Source organism: Oryx dammah, unplaced genomic scaffold, assembly GCF_014754425.2.
Source record: "Oryx dammah isolate SB20612 unplaced genomic scaffold, SCBI_Odam_1.1 HiC_scaffold_23, whole genome shotgun sequence".
NCBI classification, from domain to species: Eukaryota; Metazoa; Chordata; class Mammalia; order Artiodactyla; family Bovidae; genus Oryx; species Oryx dammah.
The window spans coordinates 82,425,719-82,442,442 of NW_024070207.1; the positions used below are offsets into that span (position 1 = coordinate 82,425,719).

Consider the following 16,724-nt stretch of genomic DNA (forward strand, 5'->3'; position numbering starts at 1 on the left):
GAGTTCTCTGAAATCTTTGTGGGTCCATTACCATGGTTGTGAGGTGTTTGATATTTGGAGGGTTGGCATCCCTGACTATTAACATCTCTGAATTTCTGAGGTTTTCTCCTTAAATTTGAGGCCACATTGCTATTCTAAGGTATGCTTAGTCATGTGCCAGGTTTCTGAGATGATTTAGCAACTGTCCGAAATTTTTTTGGTTGTGCTGGGTCTTGGTTGCGGCACTCGGGATCTTTAGTTGCAGCATGTGGGATCTAGCTCCCTGACCAGTGATTGGACCCAGGCCCCCTGCATTGGGAGCATGGAGTGTTAGCCACTGAACCACCATGGAAATCCCATCAGCAAACTTTTTAATGTCTCTTTGCAGTATGTTAAATGTACAAGTAATTTTGGGAATCTTGTCTTCCAAGTTGTGAAATCTCAAAGGCTGATGGGGACATTTTATCATATGGTAATACTAGGTGCTTAGGGGTTTTGTGTCCCAGGGTGTGAGGTGTCTGAGTTGCTTGAGAGTCTTTTTCTATGTCATGATATCTTTATAGTTTAGTATGTTGAATCTCTATCCATGGTGTGGGGTATCTGAGTTACTTGGGTCTTTGTTCCACAGAGTGAAATCTCTTAGCTCTTCTGGGTCCCATGGTGTGAGGTCTCTGGGCTTTTCGGAGATCTGTGTCTGAAGTACGAGGTTTCTAAGCTGTCTCATGTCCTATTTTCTATTTTTTTTCTTGGCCATGCTGTGTGGCACATGAGATCTTAGTTCCGTGACAAGGGATCAAACCCATGCCCCTGTGGTAGAAGTATGCGATCTTAACCCCTCTTCCACCAGGTGTCCTGTTTTCTAGGTTGTGAATTCTTTTAAGCTGATTTGCCCACTTTCTACCTGAGTTCGAGGCCTCTGAGCCCTTTGTGGTTTTGCTGTCCAGGGTATGGGGACTGTCAACCTTCGTGAGACTTTTCCCTGATGGTGAGGTTTTGATATTCTATGGGTCTGTGTCCCCGAGTATGGAGGCTTTGGCATTTTAAGGTTTGCATTGCTGGTTTCTGTTTGGATGTCTGTTTCAGGGCTCTGAGCTGAGGTAATTTAGTTCCCGTGTCCAGAATGTGAGGTCACTCAGTTGTCTGGGTTTCTGTTCAAGATGATAGCACCCAAGCAATTTGTGGGTAGATATCCTTGGATGTGTAGCATCTACAGTTGTTTGGGGGATATTTTTGTAGAATGAGCTGTCTCTCCTCTGTTTGGGATCTGTTTGTAGGATGTGCTGTCTCTGGATTCTTTCTAGGGCTGTGTCTCTGGGTGTTAAGTTCTCTATGATGCTTTTGTGGAGATGGACCGTGTATTGAGGATCTTTGAGTTGATTTAAGTTTTCTGTCTTAGGATCTGATGTTTGCATTCTTTTAGGGTTTCTGTGTCACAAGGTATAAGATTACAAATCTGTTTGGGATTCTGTGTCCATGGTATGAGATGTGTAGCCTTCTGGGGGTCTGTGCCCACCACATGTGGCCTATGAGCTTTTGGAGGATTTGTGATTAAGGATGTATAGTTTCTAAGGTGTTTGGGATCTGGTGTGGGATACTTCTGAGCTCTTTAAGGGTTTGTGTCTGATGTGTGAGGTGTTAGACATGATTGGGGTCTCTGAGGTTTGAGCAGGTCTGTGTCAGGGTTGTAGGTCTCAGAACTTTTGGGAGGTTATATGTCTAATGTATGAGGTATCTAAGTTATTTGCTGGTCTGTTCTGGAGGATGAGGTCTGTGTTATTGGTGGTCTGTGCCTCAGATTGTAAAATTTCTATACTCTTGGAGGGTCTTTATCCCAGGGTGTGAGGTACCTGGGGGATTACAGGGTTATGAATTTGGGGGTTCAGTCCATGTGGGAGGTAGCTGAGATTTTCATGGATCTTTGTCAGGATTTGAAGTCATAATGATTTGTGGGGGGTGTTTTCATGGTGACTTGTCTCTGATATGCCTTGGTGTCTATATTCATGGGTGCAAAGTCTTTAAGATATTTCAGTGTCTGTTTTTAGGGTATGATGATTGCAGACAGAAGTCTGTATAGTGAAAGCTATGGTTTTTCCAGTAGTCATGTATGGGTGTGAGAGTTGGACCATAAAGAAAGCAGAGCACCGAAGAATGATGCTTTTGAACTGTGGTGTTGGAAAAGACTCTTGAGAGTCCTATTGGACTGCAAGGAGATCAAACCAGTCAATCCTAAATGAAATCAATTCTGAATATTCATTGGAAGGACTGATGCTGAAGATCCAATGCTTTGGCCACATGATGTGAAGAGCCGACTCATTAGAAAAGATCCTGATGCTGGGAAAGATTGAAGGCAGGAGGGGAAGGGGATAACAGAGGATGGGATGGTTGGATGGCATCACTGACTCAATGGACATGAGTTTGAGCCAGCTCTGGGAGATGGTGAAGGACAGGGAAGCCTGGCATGCTGCAGTCCATGGGGTCACAAAGTCGGACACAACTGAGTGATTGAACAACAACAACAAATGATTGGTTGGGGTACTAGAGAGAATGAGCTGAAGCAATGGGAAGAAATTGTCTGAGAGTGGGATACATGAACTTAATATTGTACATGTTCCACTTTGGGTGATGATGTCAAGGTTATTTCTGTGGGAGTGAGTGGGATGGTTGGATGGCATCACTGACTCAATGGACATGAGTTTGAGCCAGCTCTGGGAGATGGTGAAGGACAGGGAAGCCTGGCATGCTGCAGTCTATGGGGTCTCAGAGTCAGACACAACTGACTGACTGAACTGAACTGATAGACTTTAAGGAATTATTCAGTAATGTTTTTAAACTGAGGGTCTTTAGGATAAGGGAGGGAGAATTGTTTGAAAGTAATCTCTGTGTAACAAGAATTTTAAAAATAACTCATATTGAACAAGGAATGATGGATTCTCATCACTTGCATACCCCTAATGAAATAGTGGATCCAGGCAATGGCTATCTAGTGCCACAAAGTCACGAGACCCGGATGTACATGCTTCCTGATGGAAGACCTCACAGCACCACATAGGAAGGATTCTTGCCCCCAAACTGAATGTGTAGCAGGTCAACTTATAGATCAAACTACCAGTTTATAGATATCCAGGCATCAGAGGAACATGTCGAACAGGTCCGGGGAAGCAATCAGCCTAATAATCCAGGCTTCCTTCATGTCTCTGATTGACTGTCACCTCCTCAGTAGGGTCTGCCCTGACCATCTCATATTAAATAGCAAGACCTCCTTGTCTCAGTCACCCAACACTCCCTCTCCCATTGCCCTGATTTGCACTCAGTATCATCATCTGAGTTTCTTATTTTTATTCAGTTCAGTTAAGTCACTCAGTCATGTCCAACTCCTTGGAACCCCATGGACTGCAGCGCACCAGGCTTCCCTATCCATCACCAACTACCAGAGTCCACCCAAACCCATGTCCATTGAGTCAGTGATGCCATCCAACCATCTCATCCTCTGTCGTCCCCTTCTCCTGCCTTCAGTCTTTCCCAGCATCAAGGTCTTTGCCAATGAGTCAGTTCTTTGCATCAGGTGACCAAAGTATTGGAGTTTCAGCTTTAGCATCAGCCCTTCTAATGAATATTCAGGACTGATTTCCTTTAGGATGCACAGGTTTGATCTCCTTGCAGTCCAAGGGATTCTCAAGAGTCTTCTCCAACACCGCAGTTCAAAAGTATCAATTCTTTGGCGTTCAGTTTTCTTTATAGTCCAACTCTCACATCCATACATGACTACTGGAAAGACTGTAGCTTTGACTACATGGACCTTTGTCAACATAGTAAAGTTTCTGCTTTTGAATATGCTGTCTAGGTTTGTCATAGCTTTTCTCTTTTTTTTATTTTTTATTTTTTAATTTTTAAAATTTTTTATTTTTGTCATAGCTTTTCTTCCAAGGAGCAAGGGTCTTTTAATTTCATGGCTGCAATCACTATCTGCAGTGATTTTGGAGCCCAAGAAAATAGAATGTCACTGTTTCCCCATCCATTTTCCATGAAGTGATGGGTCTGGATGCCATGATCTTTGTTTTTTGAATATTCAATTTTAAGCCATCTTTTTCACTCTCCTCTTTCCCTTTCATCAAGAGGCTCTTTAGTTTCTCTTCACTTTCTGCCATAAGGGTGGTATCATCTATGTATCTGTGGTTTTTTATATTTCTCCTGGCAATCTTGATTCCACCTTGTGCTTCATCCAGCCCAGCATTTCGTATCATGTACTCTGCGTATAATTTAAATAAGCAGGGTGACAGTATATAGCCTTGACGTACTCCATTCTCAATTTGGAACCAGTCCGTTGTTCCATGTCCTAACTGTTGCTTCTTGACTTGCATACAGATTTCTCAGGAGCAGGTCAGGTGGTCTGGTATCCCCATCTCTTTAAGAATTTTACACAGTTTGTTGTAATCTACACAGTCAAAGGCTTTGGCATAGTCAATGAAACGGAAATAGATGTTCTCTGGAATTCTCTTGCTTTTTCTTATTAAAAAAAATTAATTAATTTTAATTGGGGCCTCCGCCTGGAACTATTTGGGTTCCAGGCACTTGCGCAAGGCCAGAAGGTAGTTCCGGTTCCAGCGTGGGGCGTTCTGGTTGCTGGTGGTCAGTTGCCGCGGTTGGTGGGCAGTAACTGAGCCAAGACGCTGCGGAATCTTCTGGCTCTCCGTCAAATTGCTAAGAGTACCATAAGTACTGCTTCACGCAGGCAGTTTGAAAATAAGGTTCCAGAGAAACAAAAGCTGTTTCAGGAGGATAATGGAATTCCAGTGCATCTGAAGGGTGGGATAGCTGATGCCCTCCTGTATAGAGCCACCATGATTCTTACAGTTGGTGGAACGGCATATGCCATGTATGAACTGGCTGTGGCTTCGTTTCCCAAGAAGCAGGACTGACTTCAGTTTATCCTCCAGGCAGTCAGTTGGTTCAGTTCCATCCAGCTCTCTGTGGACCAGTAATCTGATACATAACTGAGTTCTTTGGGGATCAATATTTATTGACTTGTATTAGCTGCCACCAATAAAGCAGTCTTTACCATGAAAAAAAAATTTAATTGGAGGCTAATTACTTTACAATAGTGTAGTGGTTTTTGCCATACATTGACATGACTCAGCCATGGATGTATATGTGTGCTCCATCCTGAACCCTCCTCCAACCTCCCTCCCCATCCCATCCCTCAGGTTTGTCCCAGTGCACTGGCTATGAGTGCCCTGTTTCATGCATTGAACTTGGACTGGTGATCTATTTTACATATGGTAATATACGTGTTTCAGTGCTATTCTGTCAAATCAACCCACCCTCACCTTTTCCCACAGAGCCCAAAAATCTATTCTTTATATCTGTGTTTCTTTTGCTGTCTTGCATATAGGGTCATTGTTACCATCTTTCTAAATTCCATATATATGCATTAGTATACTGTATTGGTGTTTTTCTCTCTGACTTACTTCACTTTATATAATAGGCTCCAGTTTCATCCACCTCATTAGAACTGATTCAAATGTGTTCTTTTCAATGGCTGATTAATATTCCATTGTGTATATGTACCACAGCTTTCTTATCCATTCATCTGCCAGTGGACATCTAGGTTGCTTCCATGTCCTGGCTATTGTAAACAGTGCTGCGATGAACATTGGAGTACGTGTGTCTCTTTCAATTGTGGTTTCCTCGGTGTGTATGCCCAGCAGTGGGACTGCTGGGTCGTATAGCAGTTCTGTTGACAGTTTTTTAAGGAATCTCCACACCGTTCTCCATAGTGGCTTTACTAGTTGCATTCCCACCAACAGTGTAAGAGGGTTTCCTTTTCTCCGCACCCTCACCAGCATTTATTGTTTGTAGACTTTTTGATAGCAGCCATTCTGATGGGCATGAGATGGTACCTCATTGTGGTTTTGATTTGCATTTTTCTGATAATGAGTGATGTTTAGCATCTTTTGATGTGTTTGTTAGCCATCTGTATGTCTTCTTTGGAGAAATGTCTGTTTAGTTCTTTTTGATTTGGTTGTTTATTTTTCTGGTATTGAGCTGTATGAGCTGTTTGTATATTTTTGAGATTAATCCTTTGTCAGTTGCTTCATTTACTATTATTTTCTCCCCTTCTGAAGGCTGTCTTTTCACCTTGCTTATAGTTTCCTTCATTGTGCTGCTGCTGCTACTGCTGCTAAGTCACTTCAGTCATGTCCGACTCTGTGCAATCCCATAGATGGCAGCCCACCAGGCTCCCCTGTCCCTGGGATTCTCCAGGCAAGAGTACTGGAGTGGGGTGCCATTGCCTTCTCCATTCATTGTGCAAAAGCTTTTAAGTTTAATTAGGTACCATTTGTTTATTTTTGCTTTTATTTCCATTACTCTGGGAGGTGGGTCATAGAGGATCCTGCTGTGATTTATGTCGGAGAGTGTTTTGCCTATGTTTTCCTCTAGGAGTTGTTTCTGGTCTTACATTTAGATCTTTAATCCATTTTGAGCTTATCTTTGTATATGGTGTTAGAAAGTATTTGTTTCATTCTTTTACAGGTGGTCGACCAGTTTTCCCAGCACCACTTGTTAAAGAGATTGTCTTTAATCCATTGTATATTCTTGCTTCCTTTGTCAAAGATAAGGTGTCCATAGGTGTGTGGATTTATCTCTGGGCTTTCTGTTTTGTTCCATTGATCTCTATTTCTGTCTTTGTGCCAGTTCCATACTGTCTTGACTGTAGCTTTGTAGTATAGACTGAAGTAAGGCAGGTTGATTCCTCCAGTTCCATTCTTTTTTCTCAAGATTGCTTTGGCTATTCGAGGTTTTTTTATTTCTATACAAATTGTGAAATTATTTTTTCTAGTTCTCTGAAAAAATACCATTGGTAGCTTGATAGGGATTGCATTGAATCTATAGATTGCTTTGGGTAGTATACTCATTTTCACTATATTGATTTTTCTGATCCATGAACATGGTATACTTCTCCATCTATTTGTGTCCTCTTTGATTTCTTTCATGAGTATTTTATAGTTTTCTATATATGGGTCTTTTGTTTTTTTAGGTCAATTTATTCCTAAGTATTTTATTGTTTTCATTGCAATGGTGAATGGAATTGTTTCCTTAATTTCTCTTTCTGTTTTATCATTGTTAGTGTATAGGAATGCAAGGGATTTCTATGTATTAATTTTATATCCTGAAATTTTACTATATTCATTGATTCTGGACTCTCCAGGCCACAATGCTGGAGTGGGTAGCCTTTACCCTTCTCCAGGGGATCTTCCCAACCCAGGAATCGAATCGGGGTCTCCTGCATTTCAGGCGGTTTCTTTACCAACTGAGCTATGAGGGAAGCCCTATATTCATTACCAACTAATGCACTGCAGGTAGATTCATTACCAATTGAGCTATGAGGGAAGCCCTATATTCATTGATTAGCTCTAGTAATTTTCTGATGCTGTCTTTAAAGTTTTCTATGAAGAGGATCATGTCATCTGCAAACAAACAGTGAGTTTTACTTCTTCTTTTCCAGTCTGGATTCTGTTTATTTCTTTTTCTTCTCTGATTGCTATGGCTAAGACTTTCGAAACTATGTTGAATGGTAGTGGTGAGGGTGGGCACTGTTGTCTTGTTCCTGACTTTAGGGGAAATGCTTTCAATTTTTAACCATTGAGGATAATGTTTGCTGTGGGTTTATGATATATGAGTTTTATTAGGTTGAGGTATGTTCCTTCTATGCCTGCTTTCTGGAAGGTTTTTTATCATAAATGGATGTTGAATTTTGTCAAAGGCTTTCTCTGCATCTATTGAGGTAATCATATAGTTTTTATCATTCAGTTTGTTAATTTGGTATATCACATTGATTGATTTGCAAATATTGAAGAATCCTTGTATCCTTGGGATAAAGCCCACTTGGTCATGATGTATAATCTTTTTAATGTGTTGTTGGATTCTGTTTGCTAGAATTTTGTTAAGGATTTTTCCATCTATGTTCATCAGTGATATTGGCCTATAGTTTTCTTTTTTGGTGGCACCTTTGTCTGGTTTTGTTATTAGGGTGATGGTGGTCTCATAGAATAAGTTTCGCAGTTTATCTTCCTCTGCAGTTTTCTGGAAGAGTTTGAGTAGGATAGGTGTTAGTTCATCTCTAAATTTTTGGTAGAATTTACCTGTGAAGCAGTCTGGTCCTGGGGTTTTGTTTGTTGGAAGATTTCTGATTACAGTTTCAATTTCTGTGCTTGTGATGGGTCTGTTAAGATTTTCTATTTCTTCCTGATTTGGTTTTGGAAGGTTATACTTTTCTAAGAATTTTTCCATTTCTTCCAAGTTGTCCATTTTATTGGCATATAATTGCTAATAGTAGTCTCTTCTGATCCTTTGTATTTCTGTGTTGTCTGTTTTGATTTCTCCATTTTCATTTCTAATTTTGTCGATTCGATTCTTCTCCCTTTTTTTCTTGATGAGTCTGGCTAATGGTTTGTCTATTTTATTTATCTTCTTAAAGAGCCAGCTTTTAGTTTTTTTTAATCTTTGCTATGGTCTCCTTTGTTTTTCATTTATTTCTGCCCTAATTTTTCAGATTTCTTTCCTTCTACTAACCCTCGGGTTCTTCATTTATTTTTTTTCTAGTTGCTTTAGGTATAAGGTTAGGTTTTATTTATTTGATTTTTGTCTTGTTTCTTGAGGTAAGCTTGTATTGCTATGAACCTTCCCCATAGCACTCATTTTACTGAATCCCATAGGTTTGGGGTTGTTGTGTTTTCATTTGTTTCTATGCATATTTTGATTTCTTTTTGGATTTCTTCTGATTTGTTGGTTTTTCAGAAGTGTGTTGTTTAGCCTCCATATGTATATATTTTTAATAGTTTTTTTTCCTGTAGTTGACATCTAATCTTACCACATCATGATCAGAAAAGATGCTTGAAATTATTTCAAATTTTTTGAATTTACCAAGGCTAGATTTATGGCCCAGGATGTGATCTATTCTGGAGAATGTTCCATGTGCACTTGTGGAATTCTCTTACTTTTTCTATGATCCAATGGATGTTGGCAATTTGATCTGGTTCCTCTGCCTTTTCTAAATCCAGATTGAACATCTGGGAGTTTTCACAATTCACGTGCTGTTGAAGCCTGGCTTGGAGAATTTTGAGCATTACTTTTCTAGTGTGTGAGATGAGTGCAATTGTGTAGTAGTTTGAACATTCTTTGGCATTGCCTTTCTTTGGGATTGGAATGAAAACTGACCTTTTCTAGTCCTGGGGCCACTGCTGAGTTTTCCAAATTTGCTGGTATTTTGAGTGCAGCATCATCTTTTAGGACTTGAAATAGTTCACCTGGAATTCCATCACTTCCACTAGCTTTGTTTGTAGTGATGCTTCCTAAGGGCCACTTGACTTCACACTCCAGGATGTCTGCTGGCTCTGAGTGATCACACCATCATGGTTATCTGTGTCATGAAGATCTTTTTTGTATAGTTCTTCTGTGTATTTCTGCCACCTCTTCTTAATATCTTCTGCTTCTGTTAGGTCCATACCATTTCTGCCCTTTATTGTGCCCATCTTTGCATGAAATGTTCCCTTGGTATCTCTAATTTTCTTGAAGAGATCTCTAGTCTTTCCCATTCAATTGTTTTCCTCTATTTCTTTGCATTGATCACTGAAGAAGGCTTTCTTATCTCTCCTTTTTCTTTGGAACTCTGCATTCAGATGGGTATATCTTTCCTTTTCTCCTTTGCCTTTTGCTTCTCTTCTTTTCTCAGCTATTTGTAAGGCCTCCTCAGACAGCCATTTTGCCATTTTACATTTCTTTTTCTTGGGAATGGTCTTGATCACTGCCTCCTGTACATTGTCACAAACCTCTGTCCATAGTTCTTCAGGTACTCTGTCTATCAGATCTAATCCCTTGAATCTATTTGTCATTTACAGTTTATAATTGTAAGGGATTTGATTTAGGTCATACCTGAATGGTCTAGTGGTTTCCCCTACTTTCTTCAATTTAAGTCTGAATTTTCTAATAAGGAGTTCATGATCTGAGCCACAATCAGCTCCTGGTCTTTTTTTTGCTGACTGTATAGACCTTCTCCATCTTTGGCTGCAAAGAATGTAATCAATCTGATTTCAATATTGACCATCTGGAGATGTCCATGTGTAGAGTCTTCTCTTGTGTTGTTGGAAGAGGGTGTTTGCTATGACCAGTGCATTCTCTTGGCAAAACTCTATGAGCCTTTGCCCTTCTTCATTTTTTACTCCAAGGCTAAACTTGCCTGTTACTCCAGGTATCTCTTGGCTTCCTGCTTTTGCATTCCAGTCCCCTGTGATGAAAAGGACATCATTTTTTGATGTTAGTTCTAGAAGGTCTTGTAGGTCATCCTAGAACTGTTCAGCTTCTTTGGCGTTAGTGGTTGGGGCCTGTACTTGGATTACTGTGATACTTAATGGTTTGCCTTGGAAACGAACAGGGATCATTCTGTCATTTTTGAGATTGCACCCAGGTACTGCATTTCAGACTCTTTTGTTGACTATGAGGGTCACTCCCATTCTTTCTAAGGGATTCTTGCCAACAGTAGTAGATATAGTGGTCACCAGAATTAAATTAGCCCATTCCAGTCCATTTTAGTTCACTGATTCCTAAAACGTTATGTTCCCTCTTGCCATCTCTTGTTTGACCATTTCTAATTTACCTTGATTCATGGACCTAACATTCCAGGTTCCTACACAGTATTGTTCTTACAGCATCGGACTTTACTTCCAGCACTAGTCACATCCACGGCTGGGCACTGTTTTCGCTTTGGTTCTGTCTCTTCATTCTTTTTGGTGTTATTTTTCCATTCTTCTCCAGTGGCATACTGGGCACCTACTGACCTATCTTTCAGTGCCATATCTTTTTGCCTTTTCATTCTGTTCATGGGGTTCTCAAGGCAAGAATACTGTAGTGTTTTGCCATTCCCTTCTCCAGTGGACCATGTTTTGTCAGAACTCTCCACCATGACCTATCCACCTTGGGTGACCCTACACGGCATGGCTCATAGTTTCATGGAGTTAGACAAGGCTGTGGTCCATGTGATCAGTTTTTATTCACATAGCATAATGTTTTCAAAATTCATCAACATTGTAATATATATCATATAGCATGACATCATAACTTTTTATGACCGAGTAATAGTCTGTAGTAGGTATATACTTCATTTTGTTTATCCATCCATCTGCGGATGATTATATGGGCTATTTCCATATTTGGCTACTGTGAATAATAATGTTGTTAACACACATGCATATGTATTTGTTGAGTACCAGTTTTCAGTTCTTTTGGGTGTTTACCTAGGAGTGGAATTGCTGGATTAGGTGGTAATTCTTGTTTTTTGAGGTAGGAGGGGCTGTGCTATGTGGCATGTGGGATCTTCGTTCCCCAGTGAGGGATCAAACCTGTGTTCCCTGCCTTGGGAGCATGGAATCTTAACCACTGGCCTTCCAGGGAGGTCCCTGGATCAGATGATAATTCTATGTTTAGCTTTATATTTGTTTAGGTTTTTGAGGAACTGCCAAACTGTTTCTACTGTGCTGAACCATTTTATAGTTCTGCTAGCTATGTATGTGAAAGTCGCTCAGTTGTGTCCAACTTGTTGCGACCACATGGAGTCAGTTGCGATCCCATATAGTTCATGGACTTCTCTGGACCAGTATACTGGAGTGGGTAGCCATTCCCTTCTCCAGGGGATCTTCCCAACCCAGGGACTGAACCCAAGTCTCCCATGTTACAGGCGGATTCTTTACCAGCTGAGCCACCAGGGAAGCCTAGCGGTGTATGAGGGTTCGAATTTCTCCACATCCTCACCAACACTTTTTTTTTTTTTTTAAATTATAGCAGTCCCATTGGGAATGGTACTTCATTGTGGATTTGATTTGCATTTTCCTAATTATGAATGATGTTGAGCATCATTTCTTGTGCTTTCTAGCCATTTAAATATTTTCTTCAGAGAAATTTCTGTTCAAGTCTTTTACCCATTTTAAAAATCATATTTTTTTTCTTTTTGTTATTGAGTTGTAAGACTTTTTAAAAATATATTCTGGATGCTAAACCCTTATCAGACACATGATTTGCAAACACTTTCTCCTATTCCATAGGTTATCTTTTTGCTTTCCTGATAATGTTCTTTGGTGCATAAAATTTTTTATTATCGATGAAGTCCAATTCATCCATTTTGTCTTTTGTTGTGTGTACTTTTGGTGTTATACCTAATAATCCATTTTCTGTTTCTAAAAATTTATTTTATTGAAGTATAGTTACAGTGTGATAACTTCTGCTGTATAACAAAATGATTCAGATATACATATATTTGTTTGTTTGTTTTTTGTTTTGGCCACACAACATGGCTTGTAGTATCTTCCACAACCAGGGATTGAACCTGAGCCATGGCAGCGAAAGTCTGATGGTTTGCAACCCCATGGACTGTAGCCCATGAGGCTCCTCCGTCCATGGGATTTTCTCAGCAAGAATACTGTAAGTGGGTTGCCATTTCCCCCTCCAGGGGATCTTCTTGACCCAGGGATCTAACCCATGTCACCTGCACCACAGGCAGATTCTTTACTGCCGAGCCACCAGGGAAGCCCTAGGCCACTAGGGAGCTCTCTATGCATTCTTTTCATATTCTTTTCCATTATGATTTATCACAGGATATTGGATAGTAGGACCTTGTTGTTTATCCATTCTCTATATAACAGTTTGCATCTGCTAATCCCAAACTTCCAACCCATTTCTCCCCCATCCCCTCTCCCCAAACCCCTCTCCCCCTTGGAAACCACAAGTCTGTTCTCTGTGAGTCTGTTTCTGTTTTGTGTATATGTTGATTAGTATCATATTTTAGATTCCACATAAGTGATATCATATGGTACTTGTCTTTCTCTTTATGACTTGCTTCATTTACTGTGGTAATCTCTAGGTCCATCCATGTCGTTGCAAATGGCATTATTTCATTCTTTTTTGTGCCCAAGTAGTATTCCACTGTATATATGTACCCCATTTTCTAAGAATCCATTTTTAAAAATTTTAGTTAAATTAATTTCTTTAGCTTGTGCTGGGTTTTTGTTGCTGCACTGGCTTTTCTCTAGTTGTGGCAAGTAGGAGCTACTCTCTATTGCATTGTATGGGCTTCTCATTTTGGTGGTTTCCTTGTAGCAGAGCATGGACTCTAGGGCACATGGACTAAGTAGTTGTGGCTCGAGGGCTTCAGAGTGCAGGCTCAGTAGTTGTGGAGCATGGGCTTAGTTGGGCTTCCCTGGTGGCTCAGATGGTAAATAATCTTCCCGCGATGCAGGAGACCAGGGTTTGATTCCTGGGTCAGGAAGATCCCCTGGAGGAGGAAATGACTACCCACTCCAGTGTTCTTGCTTAGGAAATCCCATGGACAGAGGAGCCTGACAAGTTACAGTCCATGGGGCCACAAAGAGTCGGACACAATTGAGTGACTAACACACGCACACGCTCATACACACAACACACACATGCGTGCACACACACACACATACACACACAGACACATATTGGCTTAGTTGCTCCATGGCATGTGGGATCTTTTCAGACCAGGGATTGAACCTGTGCCTCCTGCATTGGCAGGTGGTTTCTTTACCACTGAGCCACCAGAGGAGCCCTAAGAATCCATTTTTAAATCTAAGGTCATGAAGATTTACTAGAGCCTCTTGGAGTGGGGCTCATCTTATGGCTCTTGGTATGTTGATATCTACTCCTTATGGTCACTTCCTAACCCAACTCTACCCCCTATCCTGGGTCTCAGTGGAAGAGGCTACTTTGCCACCCAGGATCCTCCCCTTGATGCTCAGTTGCTAAGTGACCAAGGTAACCCATACCTAGGGATTCCCCCCTCAAGATTTTGCTTCATTATCATCCATGCTGCTGCTTCTGGCTTTAGAACAACTGCAATGAATTGACCTAGACTTGATTGAAAGTGTTTTTCTGGTACCATGCAGAACTAGTGTGTGTGTGCTAAGTCTCTTCTAAATGCAAATTATTTCTAAATCATCAAGAATTCAACACGTTGATTTTTCAGCAAATTAGCTTTCATCAGTTGAGTTTTAGGAGATTTGATGGTTTGGTGAGTTGGCCAGCTAGTCTGTTGGTTTGTATGTGTGTATAAAGACATTTGTTTTGTAAGAAACTGGGTCATGCCATTATGGATGCTGTACTTCTGAGAACTCTGAAAGCCTCTGAGTTTCTGCTACTTTCAGGGCCCAGCGGTGGTGGGAGAGGCAGAGGAACCCTCCCTAGAGGGACTGGGCCTGACTGGGCAGGCAGAGGCTCCTCTTAGCTCAGCAGCGCCTCCTTGCTGCTGATCAGTGCAGGCATGCTTAGGGCTACAACCCTATCCAGCTCCTAGGTGTAAGGTCCCTAGGAGCCAAGGGTGGTTGCAGGGAGTATGCCCAGTGTGGGAACTGTTGGGTATAGGGCTAGCTCAACTCCTCTGACTTGACAGGTACTGTGACTTCACCTTCGACCCAGTTCGCCCTGCCCTCCTTCAGGGCCGTGAGCAGTGAGGCTAACAGCCAAGGGTGGGGGAATCTCACATCTCACAGTGAGAAATCTTTTAATTCAACCAATCAATTCCTTACTGAGCACCTGCACTATCCTAGGTGCTGGGGACACTGTGCTGAACAGAACAGATAGAAATCCCTGCTCCCCAGGATGCTGTCATTCTGGCAGAGACAGTAAACAGTGAACAAAGGAATCAGTACATGATGTCAGAGGGATTAATGCCCTAAAGAAAGTAAAGCAGGGAGGTGAAGTAGAGCGGACTGAGGGAGTGATCACTTACCAGTGGTGATCAGAGAAGGCCTCTCTGAGGTGAAACATGAACTGAAACCAGAACAATGATCTGAAGGAGCTAGCTATGCATTGGTCTGGGGAATGGGTGTTCCAGACAGAGGACAGCAGAAAGGTCCTGAGTTGGGAGTAAGCTTGGCTAGTGACAAGGATTCAATAAAGGCAGAGATGCTTCTGGCTTGGGTTTTTCCAGGCACACACTCCATCTTGGCTCAATGTGGTAACACAGGGGAGAAGAAGAAAGGGGACAGGAGGGAGGGGAGAGGCTCTCTTGGAGTGGGGCTGGTGAAGGTGGTAGTGGGAAGAGAAGCACAGGAGGTAGGTGTGGATATCTGGCATTTGGGTGACTCTGCTGGGAGTGGGGCCAGCATAGAGTTCATCCTTGAGGACTCAGTAAGTCAGGATTAGAATGGGGAGGGTGGAGGGGGATAGGAACTATGGGGCACTTCTGGACTCTTTGGAGGACCCCTCCCTCCCTCCCTGCTTCATTCATTCTCTCCCTTCCTGGGGGAAGCTCTACATCTGGGGAGAGCCCTGGGTACAGGTGGCAGGTGCTTCCCAACCAGTGGATCACCTAACTCTTGCAGTTAATGCCTGCACTGTAAGATGGTGGGCTTGGCCTGTGGGAGTGAAGATTCTAGATCAGAGTCATCTTGCTGTCTCTCTCTTTCAGTCAGAGGTACAGACACAGCCCCCTAAGTGATCCAGAGACACACATGTACAATGACCATGGGTTATTCACACAGCCACAGCACGCAAACCCAGACATAGGCACACAGACTCTGACATATGCAATAGCAAACAGAGACACCCAGTATTGTGACCATCAGTCACTCACAAAGGAACATAAATCCCATAGATACCCACATGCCATGTGGAGACACACAGCTCATGAGCACAGGTATGAGCAGAGCCTATGTAGGCTAACACACAGCAATGCCTAACCAGAGCTATACAGACACAACCACACAGGTACATATACAAGAAAAGGTGCTGAGAAGCAAAGGGGCATGCAGACTAGGGTCACATACACCCAGAAGCAGCCATAGAAATTCTCCTGAAACACACTGTCAGACATAGGCACACAGAAGGGAATATGTTTGTCACATCTCGTGATGGTGATATCCGGTATGGTCTTTTTAGGATGTGGCAATCATTAGTGATCACTGCCTGGATCTGTATTTTCCTTAGGAGGTAGGCTGTAGTTAAAAAAAAAAAAAGAAGTAAAAAAGGCACAATCAAACATAATTATGGACCATAGCTTTTAAGCTGGGTAAGGAGGGAAGTGAGGACATGAGAGAGGTCTGGAACAGTGAAAATGTAGTAGGGTCAATAAATTCTGGGTCCTAATAGGGTTGAAGGATGTGATGGTTAATTTTATATGTCAACTTGACTGGGCCGTGGGGTGCTTCCTGTTCCCATGACCATGTGCTCTGCTGGCCTAGAGGCCTTAGTTCTAAAAGGAGGAATGCTTCCATCAGGAGATGCAACAATAATTCCACTGAAATGAAAGTTAAGACCTACTGCCCCACTGCTTTGATCTATTTGTGCCTCTGAACCAGTGGTAAAGAAGGGAGTTACTGGGGTGACTGATTCTGACTACCAAGGGTAAATTGTACCACTACTCCACAATGGAAGTGAGGAAGACATCTGGAATACAGGTGATCTCTTAGTAATACAAGTAATATAGGTAATCATCTGATGATTAAGGACAATGGAAAAATTACAATAACCCAATTCAGGCAGGGCTATTAATGGCCCAGATCCTTCAAGAATAAAGGTAAAGGACCACAACCAGCTGAGATTCTTGCTGAAAGCAAAGGGAATATGGAATGGGTTGTGGAGGAAGGTGGTTATAAATACCAACTACAAGCACGTGACCAGTTACAGAAACTGTGAATACTTCCTCCTTATTTTCTGCTATACTGAATTTTTGTGTTGTG

The 16,724-nt window shown here is 41.8% G+C and overlaps 1 protein-coding gene across 1 annotated transcript in view; it reads left to right on the top strand.

Annotated features, from left to right (window-relative positions):
- Positions 1-5,048, top strand: part of LOC120881641 (cytochrome c oxidase subunit 7A2, mitochondrial-like) — a 40,000-nt gene extending 34,952 nt beyond the window's left edge. Inside the window, exon 2 of the mRNA XM_040265325.1 lies at positions 4,639-5,048. Coding sequence (XP_040121259.1) covers positions 4,639-4,895 — 257 coding nt within the window. The 3' untranslated portion in view covers positions 4,896-5,048. The remainder of the gene's footprint in view (positions 1-4,638) is intronic.
- Positions 5,049-16,724: the final 11,676 nt, after the last annotated feature.